This window comes from Blennius ocellaris (assembly GCF_963422515.1).
Source record: "Blennius ocellaris genome assembly, chromosome: 13".
NCBI lineage: Eukaryota > Metazoa > Chordata > Actinopteri > Blenniiformes > Blenniidae > Blennius > Blennius ocellaris.
This window is the reverse complement of record NC_137662.1, coordinates 24,707,223-24,722,222: the sequence shown is the minus strand read 5'-3', so window position 1 is coordinate 24,722,222 and position 15,000 is coordinate 24,707,223. Positions and strand designations below refer to the sequence as shown.

The 15,000-nt window shown below is 42.3% G+C and overlaps 2 protein-coding genes across 3 annotated transcripts in view; one reads left to right on the top strand and one right to left on the bottom strand.

The window, feature by feature from the left end:
* The window catches only part of LOC308138619 (endoplasmic reticulum junction formation protein lunapark-B-like), a 15,265-nt gene extending 10,166 nt beyond the window's left edge, over positions 1 to 5,099 (top strand). Inside the window, exons 15-16 of one of the 2 annotated variants that reach the window (XM_080507821.1) lie at positions 3,195 to 3,274; positions 3,320 to 5,099. In XM_080507821.1, the coding sequence (XP_080363947.1) occupies positions 3,195 to 3,274; positions 3,320 to 3,412 (173 nt within the window). In that variant the 3' untranslated portion in view covers positions 3,413 to 5,099. Of the gene's footprint in view, positions 1 to 3,194 lie in introns of both variants that reach the window. The other variant, XM_080507820.1, reaches the window with a different exon arrangement.
* A 1,602-nt stretch (positions 5,100 to 6,701) lies between these two features.
* The window catches only part of LOC308138647 (acetylcholine receptor subunit alpha-like), a gene marked incomplete at its 5' end in the record, with an annotated part of 10,022 nt that continues 1,723 nt past the window's right edge, over positions 6,702 to 15,000 (bottom strand). Inside the window, 9 exons of the mRNA XM_080507861.1 lie at positions 6,702 to 7,951; positions 8,983 to 9,107; positions 9,296 to 9,410; positions 9,725 to 9,948; positions 11,080 to 11,317; positions 11,397 to 11,592; positions 12,503 to 12,612; positions 13,905 to 13,949; positions 14,062 to 14,120. Coding sequence (XP_080363987.1) covers positions 7,823 to 7,951; positions 8,983 to 9,107; positions 9,296 to 9,410; positions 9,725 to 9,948; positions 11,080 to 11,317; positions 11,397 to 11,592; positions 12,503 to 12,612; positions 13,905 to 13,949; positions 14,062 to 14,120 — 1,241 coding nt within the window. The 3' untranslated portion in view covers positions 6,702 to 7,822. The remainder of the gene's footprint in view (positions 7,952 to 8,982; positions 9,108 to 9,295; positions 9,411 to 9,724; positions 9,949 to 11,079; positions 11,318 to 11,396; positions 11,593 to 12,502; positions 12,613 to 13,904; positions 13,950 to 14,061; positions 14,121 to 15,000) is intronic.

The window sequence follows — 15,000 nt, the reverse complement described above, 5'->3', positions numbered from 1 at the left end:
TTTTATTTTTACACATTTTTATTTATTTAGTTCTTCATTTATTTACCAATTTTTATTTTTACACATTTTTATTTATTTAGTTTTTCATTTATTTACCAATTTTTATTTTTACACATTTTTATTTATTTAGTTCTTCATTTATTTACCAATTTTTATTTTTTACACATTTTTAATTTAGTTCTTCATTTATTTACCAATTTTTATTTTTACCCATTCGTATTTATTTAGTTAATTAGTTCCTCATTTATACATTTATTGTTTATTTGCTTAGATTTATTTTCTACTTTCACGTATATTTTTATTCCCGTCTTTCCTTGACGGACTTTTTTTTCTTTACGTGTTTTTCCCGTTCACTTTATATTCATGTTGGGGTTTTTTTTCCCGTGCACACGACGTTGTGCAAAAGTTATCAGGCGTCAGTAGCGAGGAGAAAAAACAATAGAAAAATAGTAGTTTCAGGATGAGATTAAATAAAAAGTCTATTTATTTGGTGTCCAGAGCTCCAGAGCAGCTTTAACAGTGTGATTCCCTCTAGCTAGGGCTCCGGCTCCGGCTCCGGCTCCGTGGAGTTCGGTCCACAGTTTCAAGATCCAGCAGAGTCCGTCCCGCCGGGCCCAGCAGAGTCCAGGTTCCCCTCCTCACCCCCCCCTTTTCCCTCCCAGACCTGCTTCTAACTGAACTCAATCACTTTCCACCAATCGCCTCCTCGCTGATCACCAATCACACCGAGGCCCGGAGGTCAAAGGTCACCGGGGCGTCGCCACCCACTGATCAATTATTACTTTAATGTTCAACCGTGGAGATGATTGAGAAGAAATCAGGACGACTTTCACTGAGCGTGCAAAATATTTATTAAAAATTTGTTTATTTATTTATTTATTTATTTATTTATTTATTTATTTATTTATTTATTTATTTATTTATTTATTTATTTATTTATTTATTTATTTATTTAACATTTAAAAAATGTTTTTGTTCGTTATAAGTTTCCATGAAAATCCAAATTTAAAAACCTCCCAATGTTAAAGAGCTTTTAAGATTTAAAACTTCTTAACTAATATCGTGTTTGTAAAAATAAGTGATGAATTTAAGAATTCGTCACGATTAGTCTCAGGTCAACTTTTCTGATAATAATAATAATAATAATACATTTTATTTATGACGCAATCTCAAAGTGATGCAGGAAAAATTTTAAAAGGCAAGTCAAAGAAAAGAAAAAGTAAATGAGTCATTATTGGGTTTAAAAAGAAGACAAACACAATTAACAAAGTTAGGATTTTTTTGTTAGAAAGCCTCCGTAAACAAAAACGTTGTTCTGCACATGCTCAGTCGATGGACTTTAAGAGTCTGTCAGTCCTTAAAACACGGCGTGAACGTCAAACTTTTCAGGAAGAAAAACACAAAAACGACGAATTTTCACCTGAAACGTCGTTGTAAATCCGCCGCCTGAACGTTTACCAACGTTGTTACAAACAACGTCTCGCTAAAGTGGGTAGAATTTGTTGTTTCAGAACAAAAATGTGAGTTAAATCCGGATATTTCGCACACTTAAGTGTCTCTTGATCGACTTCACGCTGCAGCGCCGCGTTATGCAATAACACAGCAATATATAATCATGTCATACGTTTTCAACTCATTATGTAATAAACTGCTGCACGTTTTCATTGACTTTGTTGCATTTTGTAATAACTTGTTACATATTACAACAATTTTTATTGTTATAATTGTTCTAATATTAGAAAATGCAGGTTGTAGAACCGCATTAAGTTATAATGTGATGTTTGTTTTTGTGTTTTTATGCCTTGTATAATCTATAATAATTCCATCAAATAATGCAGATTTCATGTGTTTGTCTTGCAGAATATTAGTGTCGGTAATAATTAATGAGCGTAAAAAATATATTCTCCATTATCATGATTACAGTTTTGATTTAGTCCTGAGCAATAAAACATTCTACTGGTTTAAAATAAAATCCTAATGAAGCTGAAAAGCTTAATGTTATATATTCAATATATGTCTTCTGATTATTACATTTTCTTAAAAAAAAGAAGAAAAGGATTTCATGTTATTCCAAAATGCAACAAAGTGAATGAAACTTTGTAAAAGTGTTACATTGTTACATAAAGTGGCTGCGTTTGTAATAATTGTTGCGATATGTAACAGGTTCTTACAAAATGTGGCAGATTAATGAACATGATGTTCCAGGATTGAATTACAAAATGTGGTTTTATTACATAATGAGATTAAATTGTATTGCGTCATATTGCAGCGTTATTGCGTAACGCGGCGCCACACACACTTCCTGCTCATCTGAATCATCCTGCTGATTGAAATCCTGTTTTAACACAAAATGTTGATTGTTTGTTGATTTAAATGGCGACTTTTGGATGAAAGCAGCTTTGCTTGTTGATGTGTGTTAATCTACGGTAATCTGAGGGAACGTCCCTGGTCGGGTGTTTATCTACGGTAATCTGAGGGAACGTCCCTGGTCGGGTGTTAATCTACGGTAATCTGAGGGAACGTCTCTGGTCGGGTGTTAATCTACGATAATCTGAGATGTTCATCTACGATAATCTGAGGGAGCGTCTCTGGTCGGGTGTTAATCTACGATAATCTGAGGGAACGCCTCTGGTCGGGTGTTAATCTATGATAATCTGAGGGAATGTCTCTGGTCGGGTGTTGATCTATGATAATCTGAGGGAACGCCTCTGGTCAGGTGTTAATCTACGATAATCTGAGGGAACGTCTCTGTCAAGTGTTAATCTACGATAATCTGAGGTGTCAATCTACGATAATCTGAGGGAACGTCCCTGGTCGGGTGTTAATCTACGATAATCTGAGGGAACGTCTCTGGTCGGGTGTTAATCTACGATCATCTGAGGGAACGTCTCTGTCAAGTGTTAATCTACGATAATCTGTGGTGTCAATCTACGATAATCTGAGGGAACGTCTCTGGTCAGGTGTTAATCTACGATAATTTGAGGGAGCGTCTCTGGTCAGGTGTTAATCTACGATAATCTTAGGGAATGTCTGTCAGGTGTTAATCTACGATAATCTGAGGGAGCGTCTCTGGTCGGGTGTTAATCTACGATAATCTGAGGTGTTAATCTACGATAATCTGAGGGAACGTCTGATTTTCTCTTTGGTACAAACAATCGATCGTCTGTCGCTCACACACTCGTCTGTCTCCTCAGATGAACGAGAGGCGGGAGAGGAAGAAGTTAAAGAAGTGGAGAGAGAGTCGGAGGAGGAGGTGCAGCAGGAGGAGGAGGAGGTGCAGCAGGAGGAGCAGGAGGTGCAGGAGGAGGTGGAGGAGGAGCAGGAGGTGCAGGAGGAGGTGGAGGAGGAGCAGGAGGTGCAGCAGCAGGTGCAGCAGAGGCCCGACACAGACGCCGACTCTCAGCCGTCGTAGTTTCCCTCCAGACGGTTTCTACTGACGGTCAGGAAGTCCCTCCTCCAGCTAATCTCCTTTATCCATCAGTGTTGCCGTGGAGACGGAGGAGGTGAAGCCGCTCCGGGAGGCGGAGCCGCTTCCAGGTTTTGGTTTTGGTTTTTTTTTGTTTCCCACAGAGCTGACGTAGAACGTCGTGTCTTCTTTAAATAAACGAGCTGCTGCTGCTTCACGCGCGGCGGCGGCCATCGTCGCCACGGCGACGCACCGCCAACAAACTACACTCCCGTTTCCGTTTCCCTCCGACTGACGCGACTTCGTTTCAGCGTCGTTTGACTGACGACGCCTCAAACCACCAGACTGAACGGAAAACTGAGAAACTCCAGATTCCAAATCTTCTCTGGAAATTTAGTTTCAATCTTCTTTTTACTTTTATTCATTAGAATTAATTCTGCTGAAAAGAAAAAAGTCTTGATGTGCTGAGATAAAATCTAGTATATAGAAAGTTCATGATAGTTCTGGAGGTTAAAGGCCGTTTGAGTCGTTTTGATCCTGTTAAGATTAATTTTTACATCGTCGAACAAACTGTTCAAATGTTTTATTTTGAAACTCTTTTCAGTTTCAGTTTAAATTAAGAACATTTCATTAAATAGCCACATCTTTCATAAATTAGATTTTTTTTTTAACTTTTAAAATGACACCATTTTCATTAGGATTACAATTAATTTTAACTTAAAACACTTAGTGACTTTTTTTTCTTTTTTGGTTTTTTTCTCTTTTCAGTTTAAATTCAGAAAACTGTCAAAATATCAAAATCTTTCATAAAATTTGATTTTTATTTACTTTGAAAATTGCATCATTTTCATCAGGATTACAATTAATATTCACTTAAAACACTTAAAACGTCTTTTTATTTTCTTTTTTTTTATTCTTTTCAGTTTAAATTCAGAAAACTCAAAATATCAAAATCTTTCATAAAAATTAGTTTTTACTTTGAAAATTGCATCATTTTCATCAGTATTACAATTAATATTCACTTAAAACACTTAAAGCGTCTTTTTATTTATTATATTATAAGATACGTGAATAATCTGTATAATCTGTGGCAGATTAGAAGCAGATTAGAAGCGCGGCGCCGAGTCCGGAGACTTTTATTTATTGATTTTTTTTTCTTCCCGAATGCTGGATTTGATTTGACCTCAGACGTTTGTCCCTCGCCGCCGCGCCGCCGTCACTTTGTTTTTGCACTAAGTTTCATTTTTAAAATGTATTTGTTGTTTTGTTTACCTCCTGCCGCCTGGAGGATCTCGTGTTCGTCTAGTTCCCCGCCGTCCAGACGAGCGTGTGCCTTGACCACTGCAGCCGCCGACAGTTTACACAACCCGTTTACCGCCGTCGGCCATTTTTAAAAAGAAATGAAATCTTAAGGAATTTTAAGTGTCTATGCAAAGTGAAATATACTGGATCCCCTTTCAAAATAATGTGATCGACTAAAAAAAAACAACCCAAAACATCCCTGTTGAAAGAAATCGGCCGTCTTGAAGCTTTTCTTTTTCCCTCGTTTTGCTCAAATCAGCTGAAAAAACCCAGAAAGGCTCTAAATGTTTGGCACAAACACCTTTTTTTTTTTATTTTGTAGGTTTAATTGCTTTTTGCTTGTTTCATGAATTTGTGCCGTTTGTCTCGGAGCGTGAATAAAAGATTTTAACTAAAAGATTTTAAGCTCTTTTGACTTTCATAAAGAACATTTTCATTGAGTTTTCACGTGTTTACATGTTTAAAGCGTATATTTTCAGAGATACGTCTGATACTCTACACCTCCGCAGTGTAGACGGTGTGTTCCTTACTTAACGTACAGACATGGGGCAAACAGGTTGTTTTAGAAAAAAATTAAGAATAACAATTTAAAGTAAAATAATTTTTTTAATTAAATAACAGAAAAGATATTAAAAAAGAAATAAAATATAAGAAATAAATAAAGAACACATAAATAAAATTAAAATATGTAATAACAGAAATTTGTTATAATAATAAAAGAAATTAAATAAAATAAATTACAGAAAAAATGTAATTAATTAAAAGAACATTAAAAGAAATAATAAAAAGAAATAAAATCATTAAAATAAATAAACTAAAAAGAATTAATAACAGAAAAAATGTAAAAAAAAAAGAAATAAAATATAATAAATAAATAAAGAATAAATAAATTAAATTGAAATATGTAACAGAAATTTGTTCTAAAAAAAAAATAATTAAATAAGTAAAATAAATAACAGAAAAAAATTATAGTTCATAAAAAGATTACATTAAAATAAAAAAATAATTAAAAGAAATAAAAGAAAATTTTAATAAATAAACAAAAATTTTTCTTGTAAATAAAATAAAAACAGAAATAAAGTATAATAAATAAAATTAAAATATGTAACAACAGAAATTTGTTCTGATAATAAAAAAGAAATTAAATAATTAAAATAAATAACAGAAAAAAATTATAATTAATGAAAAGAAATAAAAGAAAATTCAAATAAATAACAGAAAAAAAATTATAATTAATGAAAAGAAATAAAAGAAAATTCAAATAAATAACAGAAAAACCCAATAAAAAACTAAAAGCGCACACAGCACCTCCACCCCTGCGTGAGTCAGGAAGGGAAAGAGCTGGAAGTCGAGTTCTGTGAGTTAAAAGATGGAAAGGACTAGAAATCTGGGACAGTTAAGTTTGCTGATGGTTCCTAAAGTATTTCAGAAACTTTTCAAAGTAAAAGGTTGAGTTTCAGACTGAGTGACGAAACTTTTCCAGCTTTAAACGAGGACATCAAGTCTCTGAGCGACGGTGGAAATCCGGCCAGAGCATCAGGAAATGATCAAGATTTAGAAGAAAATGCAGATTATTTTTTAATTTCAAAGTGATTGTGGCACCATTTGATGGGTCCGGCTCTTTTAATTTTCCTCGTGTTTTCACCTCATTTTAAAGAGTTAAAACTTTTCTCTTCCATATAATTTACCTGAAAAACGACATGAACATTTCAACACCACAGAATTATGTGGTTTTATTACAATTTCCACGAGAAACTATAGTTTCAACTCTGTATCCTGACGAAACTTCACTCCTCCATTCGTAATATCATTTAAATGAGGATTTACTGTTAAAATACTTCATACGATGGAATAAGAGCTGAAAAACAAATCTGTAAAAATAAATGTGCTTTTATTTATTCCTGTTAAAACGCCAATAACCTTGTTTTTCAACATGAAAGTGACTAAATTAACTTTCTTTTTTTGCTGTTAAAAAAAAAGCAACAAAACAACATAGTATGATATTACTTTATTTTTCCACAAATCCACATCCACAACCATGTTTAAAACGAGCACAGCTGCAAAAAATAAATCAAGTTGTTCGTCGAAAACGAGCAGAACTGCGACTGTGAGATTTAAAAAAAAACAAACAAACAAAAAAAACAACGATCCTCCAGGTATTTCTCAAAGTCGTCAGTCGTCTTTCAACCAGAAGGTTTTTGTGACTTTATGTATCAAAATATAGCGTTTAATACCACGTGTGACCACCAGATGTCACTGCATAACAACAGAATAGTGCTACAGGAAATAAATAAACAACCACAACGACTGAGAGAGAAGGATAATAAACAAAAACAATTTGTTCTCTCATCAGTGACGCCACATTTCAAGTGAAAACACTTTTCTTTTAAGTAAGACTTTCGCGTTCACGCCGCAAAGTTTTGGAAATTAAATGTAAAAAAATTTAATTAGCATATTTTTTCTTTCCTTCACTCGATTTCGCAGAGTTTCATAAAAGTTCCACCGTCGTCGTGTGAACGGCGCCCGAAACGCTACCAAAGTGTCGTGTTTTCACTTCAAAACGTCGTGTAAAAAAAATGCGAGTTTTCAGGCAAACCAAGCAATAAAAGTTCCGCTTCGGGGAAATAAAGAACCTCGCCTGCACTCAAAATAAGTATCGGACAAAAACGACGGCTACGGAGACGACGCCCGAACCCTAAATCCTGAATCCGCCCCGCCTTGCAGTACCACGTTTGTACCACAAGGTGGGGAAGTGAGTCACTGGGCTGGAACAATAAATGCTGACGTGGCTCAACGCTGCCACCCGACGTCCAGAAGCGGCATGACGTCAGTTGTACATCGTGTCTTTTTCAACGGAGCTGCCAGAACGACGAAACGTTTATTTTGTTTGTTGGTTTGGCTTTTATATAAGAGTCTTGTCGTACAGTAATAAAACCCACGAGACGCATGGCAGCCGTAAAAAAAACAACAAAAAAACTGTAAACAGAAACAAAGTAGAAAAAGTGAAAAGAATAACTTCAAGTATCTAGAGTGTGTGCGTGTGCGTGTGTGTGTGTGTGTGTGTGTGTATGTGTGTGTGTGTGTGTGTGTGTGTGTGTGTGTGTGTGTGTGTGTCTACAGCGTGTTGAGCTCGATGAGGCGGCCGGCGAACACGCCCAGCGTCCCGATGATGCACACGGCCATGAAAACACACAACAGGATGTGATCCAGAACCATGGCGACGAACTTCCACTCCTCCGCCGCCTGGAACGACAGAGCAGAGCTGTAGAGTGTCCAGTGAGGGGGAAGATGCTCTATAATCTGAAGGTTAGAGCAGGAAGATGCTCTATAATCTGGCGTTTGAGGAGGAAGATGCTCTATAATCTGGTGTTAGGGGAGAAAGATGCTCTATAATCTGGATTAGAGGAGGAAGATGCTCTATAATCTGGTGTTAGAGATGAAGATGCTCTATAATCTGGATTAGAGGAGGAAGATGCTCTGTAATCTGGTGTTAGAGGAGGAAGATGCTCTGTAATCTGGTGTTGGAGGAGGAAGATGCTCTATAATCTGGTGTTAGAGGAGGAAGATGCTCTATAATCTGATGTTGGAGGAGGAAGATGCTCTATAATCTGGATTAGAGGAGGAAGATGCTCTATAATCTGGTGTTAGAGAGGAAGATGCTCTATAATCTGGATTAGAGGAGGAAGATGCTCTGTAATCTGGTGTTAGAGGAGGAAGATGCTCTATAATCTGGTGTTAGAGGAGGAAGATGCTCTATAATCTGATGCTAGAGCTGGAAGATGCTCTATAATTTGTTAGTGGAGGAAGATGCTCTATAATCTGATGTTAGAGGAGGAGGATGCTCTATAATCTGGTGTTAGAGGAGGGAGATGCTCTATAATCTGATGTTAGAGGAGGAAGATGCTCTATAATCTGATGTTAGTGGAGGAAGATGCTCTACAATCTGATGTTAGAGGGGGGAGATGCTCTATAATCTGGATTAGAGGAGGAAGATGCCCTATAATCTGGATTAGAGGAGGAAGATGCTCTATAATCTGATGTTAGAGGAGGAAGATGCTCTATAATCTGGATTAGAGGAGGAAGATGCTCTATAATCTGATGTTAGAGGAGGAAGATGCTCTATAATCTGATGTTAGAGGAGGAAGATGCCCTATAATCTGGATTAGAGGAGGAAGATGCTCTATAATCTGATGTTAGAGGAGGAAGATGCTCTATAATCTGGATTAGAGGAGGAAGATGCTCTATAATCTGGACGCAGCCTGAGGTTCCCTCACGTTGCTCATGTCCTCGTCAGACTTCATGGTCTCGGCGATGTACTTCACTCCTTCAATCGCGTTTCGCATGTCTGGGTTTTTCACCATCGGCGACTCGTAGGCGACGCTAGTGGGGGCGGGGTTACCTGAACACGTGAACACAAACAATTCAAGACGTTTCACTTCCTCCCGCCAGTCGATTGGACGACTGAATTAAAAACTTGGAGTAACTTTCCCATACTGTATTTTTTTTTTTTTTTTTAAACTAAGCCTCTGTCCATTTTAGCGTTTTATTGCGACATTCTCTGTATTGAAACGTTTGTAAGCGACTCGCCGGAGATGTCGGAGATGTCCATGTCGGTGGGGAACAGCCTCTTCTGCCGGACCTCCTGACTCGGACGCTTCATGGTGGAGAAGAACATCATGTTGGGGATCGTCTCAATGAAGACCTGCGGGACGGAAGGACGTCCACCATGAGCTACATCCACCATCTGCTGTGTCTGTGTGAGCTGGACTGGCTCCGCCCCCACACACACACACAGGCCCATCTCTGGCAAGCTGGAGGAAGTATTTCCTCTCGTGGCGCCATGTGCCGGAGCCGAGCTACCCGATTGTGGGAGGAGCCTATCTTGACTGTGATTGGCTAAACCCCCCCCCCCCCCCCCCCCGATGACATCATATAGGGTCTGATTTCTGATTGGCTGCTTGGAGCAACACGCTTTTAAAAAAAAAAGACAAGTGAGTTGTGGGGGCGTGGGCCGACCTTGCGGATCCACGGCGGCATGGTGTGCGTGCTGGGCGAGCGGTGGTGCGTGTTGATGACGATGACGGTGATGATGATGGAGGCGATGACGAAGACCATGGTGAAGAGCATGTACTTCCCGATGAGGGGGACGGCGCTGGAGGTGGAGGGGATGAGCTCCACGATGACCAGCAGGAAGACGGTGAGGGACAGCAGGACGGAGATGGACAGGGTCATCTTCTCACCTGCACACACACACACACACACACACACACACACGTACACGTACACGCACACGCACGCACACGTACACGCACACGTGAAGCCAATTTTATAGGAGGGGAATTTTGCTTCTTTAAGACTAATATTTCCTTTTCTCATTTTATTTTGGAAGTGAAAAACTATATTGATAGGTTTATATAAATAACACCACCTGTGTGGATTCTGCATATATACATATGTATGTATATATATATATATACACACACACACACATCTATATATGTGTGTGGACATATATATGTATGTGTGTGTGTATATATATATATATATATATATATATATACACACACACACACACATCTATATATGTGTGTGGACATATATATGTATGTGTGTGTGTATATATATATATATATATATATATATATATATATATATATACATATGTGTGTGTATATACACACATATACATACATATATGTGTGTATGTATATATACATACACACATATATATAGATGTGTGTGTGTATATATATATATATATATATATATATATATATATATATATATACAAAAACACATATACACACATATACGTACATACATATGTGTGTGTGTGTGTATATATATATATATATACACACACACACACACACACACATATATATATGTGTGTGGACATATATATGTGTGTGTGTGTGTGTATGTATATATATATATATATATATATATATATATATATATATATATATATATATATATATACACACATACATATGTGTATGTATATATACATACACATATATATGTATGTATGTATATATATGTATGTATATATATATGTATATATATATATCGGAATGAGTCAGAGTTATAAACCAATCAGAGGCCAACTTTCAAAACCTACAGACCACGTGGTATCAACTGACCGATTACGTTGCTCAAAATTACATATATATATATATATATATATATATATATATATATATATACACACACACACACACACACACACACACACACTGTTAATGATATATTTTAGGGGCTTTCAGGAACACGTCCTCTACGCGTTCGAACCGTCCTTTCTGAAAATGGACCGTCCCTCACAAGCTCCTCCTACTCTTCGTCGGGCGGCCCCTGATTGGCCGACGTACCGGAGTCGGTGGGCAGGTAGAAGACGAGGCCGGTGAGGAAGGAGAAGAGCATGCAGGGGATGATGACGTTGACGATGAAGTAGAGCGGCAGGCGCAGCATGAGGAAGTGGTAGGTGACGTCCAGGTAGGGCGTGTCGGGGCAGCAGGTGTAGTACACCCAGTGCTTCCAGCACCGCGAGCCCTTCAGCACCCACTCGCCCGACTCCATGAAGTTGCTGAGGTCCGGCCCGTCGCTGTCCTGCAGGGGGGGGGGCAGACGGGGTGAGGTGGGGCCACCGGGGGGTGGGGGTGGGGGGGGGTGGGGGTGGGGCACTCACCGGGTTGATGGCCACCAGCAGGCCGTCGTACGTCCAGATGCCCAGTTTCATGCTGCAGTTCTGCAGGTCGAAGGGGAAGTGCAGCACCGTGATCTCGCAGTAGCTCTTGAAGATGGCCGGAGGGTTCCAGGTGATCCGGCCCGTGTGCTCCAGCAGGACCTTCGTCTCGTGGATGATGGCGAAGTCTCCGTCGGCGCTGCGGAGGAAGAGCGGGACGGTCAGTGGGACGGAGAGTGGGACGGTCGGTGGGACGGAGAGTGGGACGGTCGGGACGGAGAGTGGGACGGTCGGTGGGACAGTCAGTGGGACGGTCGGGACGGAGAGTGGGACGGTCAGGGGGACGGTCAGGGGGACGGTCAGGGGGACGGTCAGGGGGACAGAGAGTGGGACGGAGAGTGGGACGGAGAGTGGGACGGTCGGTGGGACGGTCGGGACGGAGAGTGGGACGGTCAGTGGGACGGTCGGTGGGACAGTCAGTGGGATGGTCAGTGGGACGGAGAGTGGGACGGTCAGTGGGACAGAGAGTGGGACGGTCGGTGGGACAGTCAGTGGGACGGTTGGGACGGAGATTGGGACGGTCAGTGGGACGGAGAGTGGGACGGTCGGTGGGACAGTCAGTGGGACGGTTGGGACGGAGAGTGGGACGGTCGGTGGGATGGTCGGGACGGAGAGTGGGACAGAGATTGGGACGGTCAGTGGGACGGAGAGTGGGACGGTCGGTGGGACAGTCAGTGGGACGGTTGGGACGGAGAGTGGGACGGTCGGTGGGATGGTCGGGACGGAGAGTGGGACGGTCGGTGAGACGGTCGGTGAGACGGAGAGTGGGACAGTCAGTGGGACGGTCAGGGGGACGGTCAGCGGCTCTCAGGACAAGAGGACATGTAGTAAAAATACATACAAATATTGTCTCTATGATCCTCCAATTAAATTATCCTGATTATATAAACAGTGACGTCCAGGAGAGCAGAACCGTGTACCTGGTAGTACAATGTACCTGGTAGTACAGGGTACCTGGTAATACAGTAATTCTGTACCTGGTAGTACTGTGTACCAGGTAGTACAGAGTACCAGGTAGTACGGTGACGGAGAGCAGGAGGTGTGGTTACTTGTTGTACAGCACCAGGTCTGGTCTCCAGATGTCGGTTGAAGGAACTCTGATCTTCCTGATTCCTCCGAAGTCGTCAGGATTCCAGTTCAGGTTCACGTCCGTCCATTGCTGGGTAGAGAGAGTTCGTGTTACCCTGAGGGTTCTACTGCCCCCTACTGCCCTCTACTGCCCTCTACTGCCCCCTACTGCCCCCTACTGCCCTCTACTGCCTTCTACTGCCCTCTACTGCCCCCTACTGCCCCCTACTGCCCTCTACTGCCCTCTACTGCCCTCTACTGCCCCCTACTGCCCCTTACTGCCCCCTACTGCCCCCTACTGCCCCTTACTGCCCTCTACTACCCCCTGCTGCCCCCTAATGCTCCCTACTGCTCCCTACTACCCTCTACTGCCCTCTACTGTCCTCTACAGCCCCGTACTGCCCTCTACTGCCCCCTTCTGCCCCCTGCTGCCCCCTACTGCCCTCTACTGCCCCTTACTGCCCTCTACTGCCCTCTACTACCCCCTACTGCCCCCTACTGCCCCCTACTGCCCTCTACTGTCCTCTACTGCCCCGTACTGCCCCCTACTGCCCCCCTACTGCCCTCTACTACCCTCTACTACCCTCTACTACCCTCTACTGTCCTCTACTGCCCCGTACTGCCCCCTTCTGCCCCCTACTGCCCCCCCACTGCCCTCTACTACCCTTTACTGCCCCCTACTGCCCTCTACTGCCCCCTACTGCCCCCTACTGCCCCCTACTGCCCTCTACTGCCCTCTACTGCCCTCTACTGTCCTCTACTGCCCCGTACTGCCCCCTACTGCCCTCTACTGCCTTCTACTGCCCTCTACTGCCCCCTACTGCCCCCTACTGCCCTCTACTGCCCTCTACTGTCCTCTACTGCCCCGTACTGCCCCCTACTGCCCTCTACTGCCCCTTACTGCCCCCTACTGCCCCTTACTGCCCTCTACTACCCCCTGCTGCCCCCTTATGCTCCCTACTGCTCCCTACTACCCCCTACTGCCCCCTGCTGCCCTCTACTGCCCTCTACTGTCCTCTACAGCCCCGTACTGCCCTCTACTGCCCCCTTCTGCCCCCTACTGCCCTCTACTGCCCCTTACTGCCCTCTACTGCCCTCTACTACCCCCTACTGCCCCCTACTACCCCCTACTGCCCTCTACTGCCCCCTTCTGCCCCCTGCTGCTCAGGTCAGGAGAAACAACTTAATACCACAGAATATACAAATATCATTTTAAACCTTTTCATTTAATTCACAAATATCATTTCTACTACTACTACTACTACTGCTACTACTACTACTACTACTACTACTACTACTACTACTACTACTACTACTACTACTAATATACAATAATTTTCATGCTTTTTAAAAAGTAATAGTAGAAATAAAGCTCATGTTTACCTGCAGCACGCGGACGTTACTGGTGACGATCTGGTTCACCTCGTCCTGTCAACAACAACAAGCTTGTTTATTCTTCACAAAGTAAACAATAAACGTCTAGAGCTTTAGGAAGCCTCCTAACACCTTTCCTCACTCCTTTAGGAAGCCTCCTAGACACCTCTCCTTCACCCCATGCCGTCATGCAGGTGGTGAAGGAGAGGTGTCTAGGAGAGGTGTCTAGGAGAGGTGTCTAGGAGAGGTGTCTCGGAGAAGTGTCTAGGAGAAGTGTCTAGGAGAGGTGTCTAGGAGAAGTGTCTAGGAGAAGTGTCTAGGAGAGGTGTCTAGGAGAAGTGTCTAGGAGAAGTGTCTAGGAGAGGTGTCTAGGAGAAGTGTCTAGGAGAGGTGTCTAGGAGAGGTGTCTAGGAGAGGTGTCTAGGAGAAGTGTCTAGGAGAAGTGTCTAGGGAGTGTCTAGGAGAAGTGTCTAGAGAAGTGTCTAGGAGAAGTGTCTGGGAGAGGTGTCTAGGAGAGGTGTCTAGGAGAGGTTAGGAGAGGTGTCTAGGAGAGGTGTCAAGGAGAGGTGTCTAGGAGAGGTGTCTAGGAGAGGTGTCTAGGAGAGGTGTCTAGGAGAAGTGTCTAGGAGAGGTGTCTAGGAGAGGTGTCTAGGAGAAGTGTCTAGGAGAAGTGTCTAGGAGAAGTGTCTAGGAGAGGTGTCCTAGGAGAAGTGTCTAGGAGAGGTGTCTAGGAGAAGTGTCTAGGAGAAGTGTCTAGGAGAAGTGTCTAGGAGAGGTGTCTAGAGAAGTGTCTAGGAGAGGTGTCTCGGAGAGGTGTCTAGGAGAGGTGTCTCGGAGAGGTGTCTAGGAGAGGTGTCTAGGAGAGGTGTCTAGGATAAGTGTCTAGGAGATGTGTCAAGGAGAAGTGTCTAGAGAGGTGTCTAGGAGAAGTGTCTAGGAGAGGTGTCTAGGAGAAGTGTCTAGGAGAGGTGTCTCGGAGAGGTGTCTAGGAGAGGTGTCTAGGAGAAGTGTCTAGGAGAGGTGTCCGAGAGGTCCTAGGAGAGGTGTCTCGGAGAGGTGTCTAGGAGAGGTGTCTAGGAGAGGTGTCTAGAGAGAGGGTGTCTAG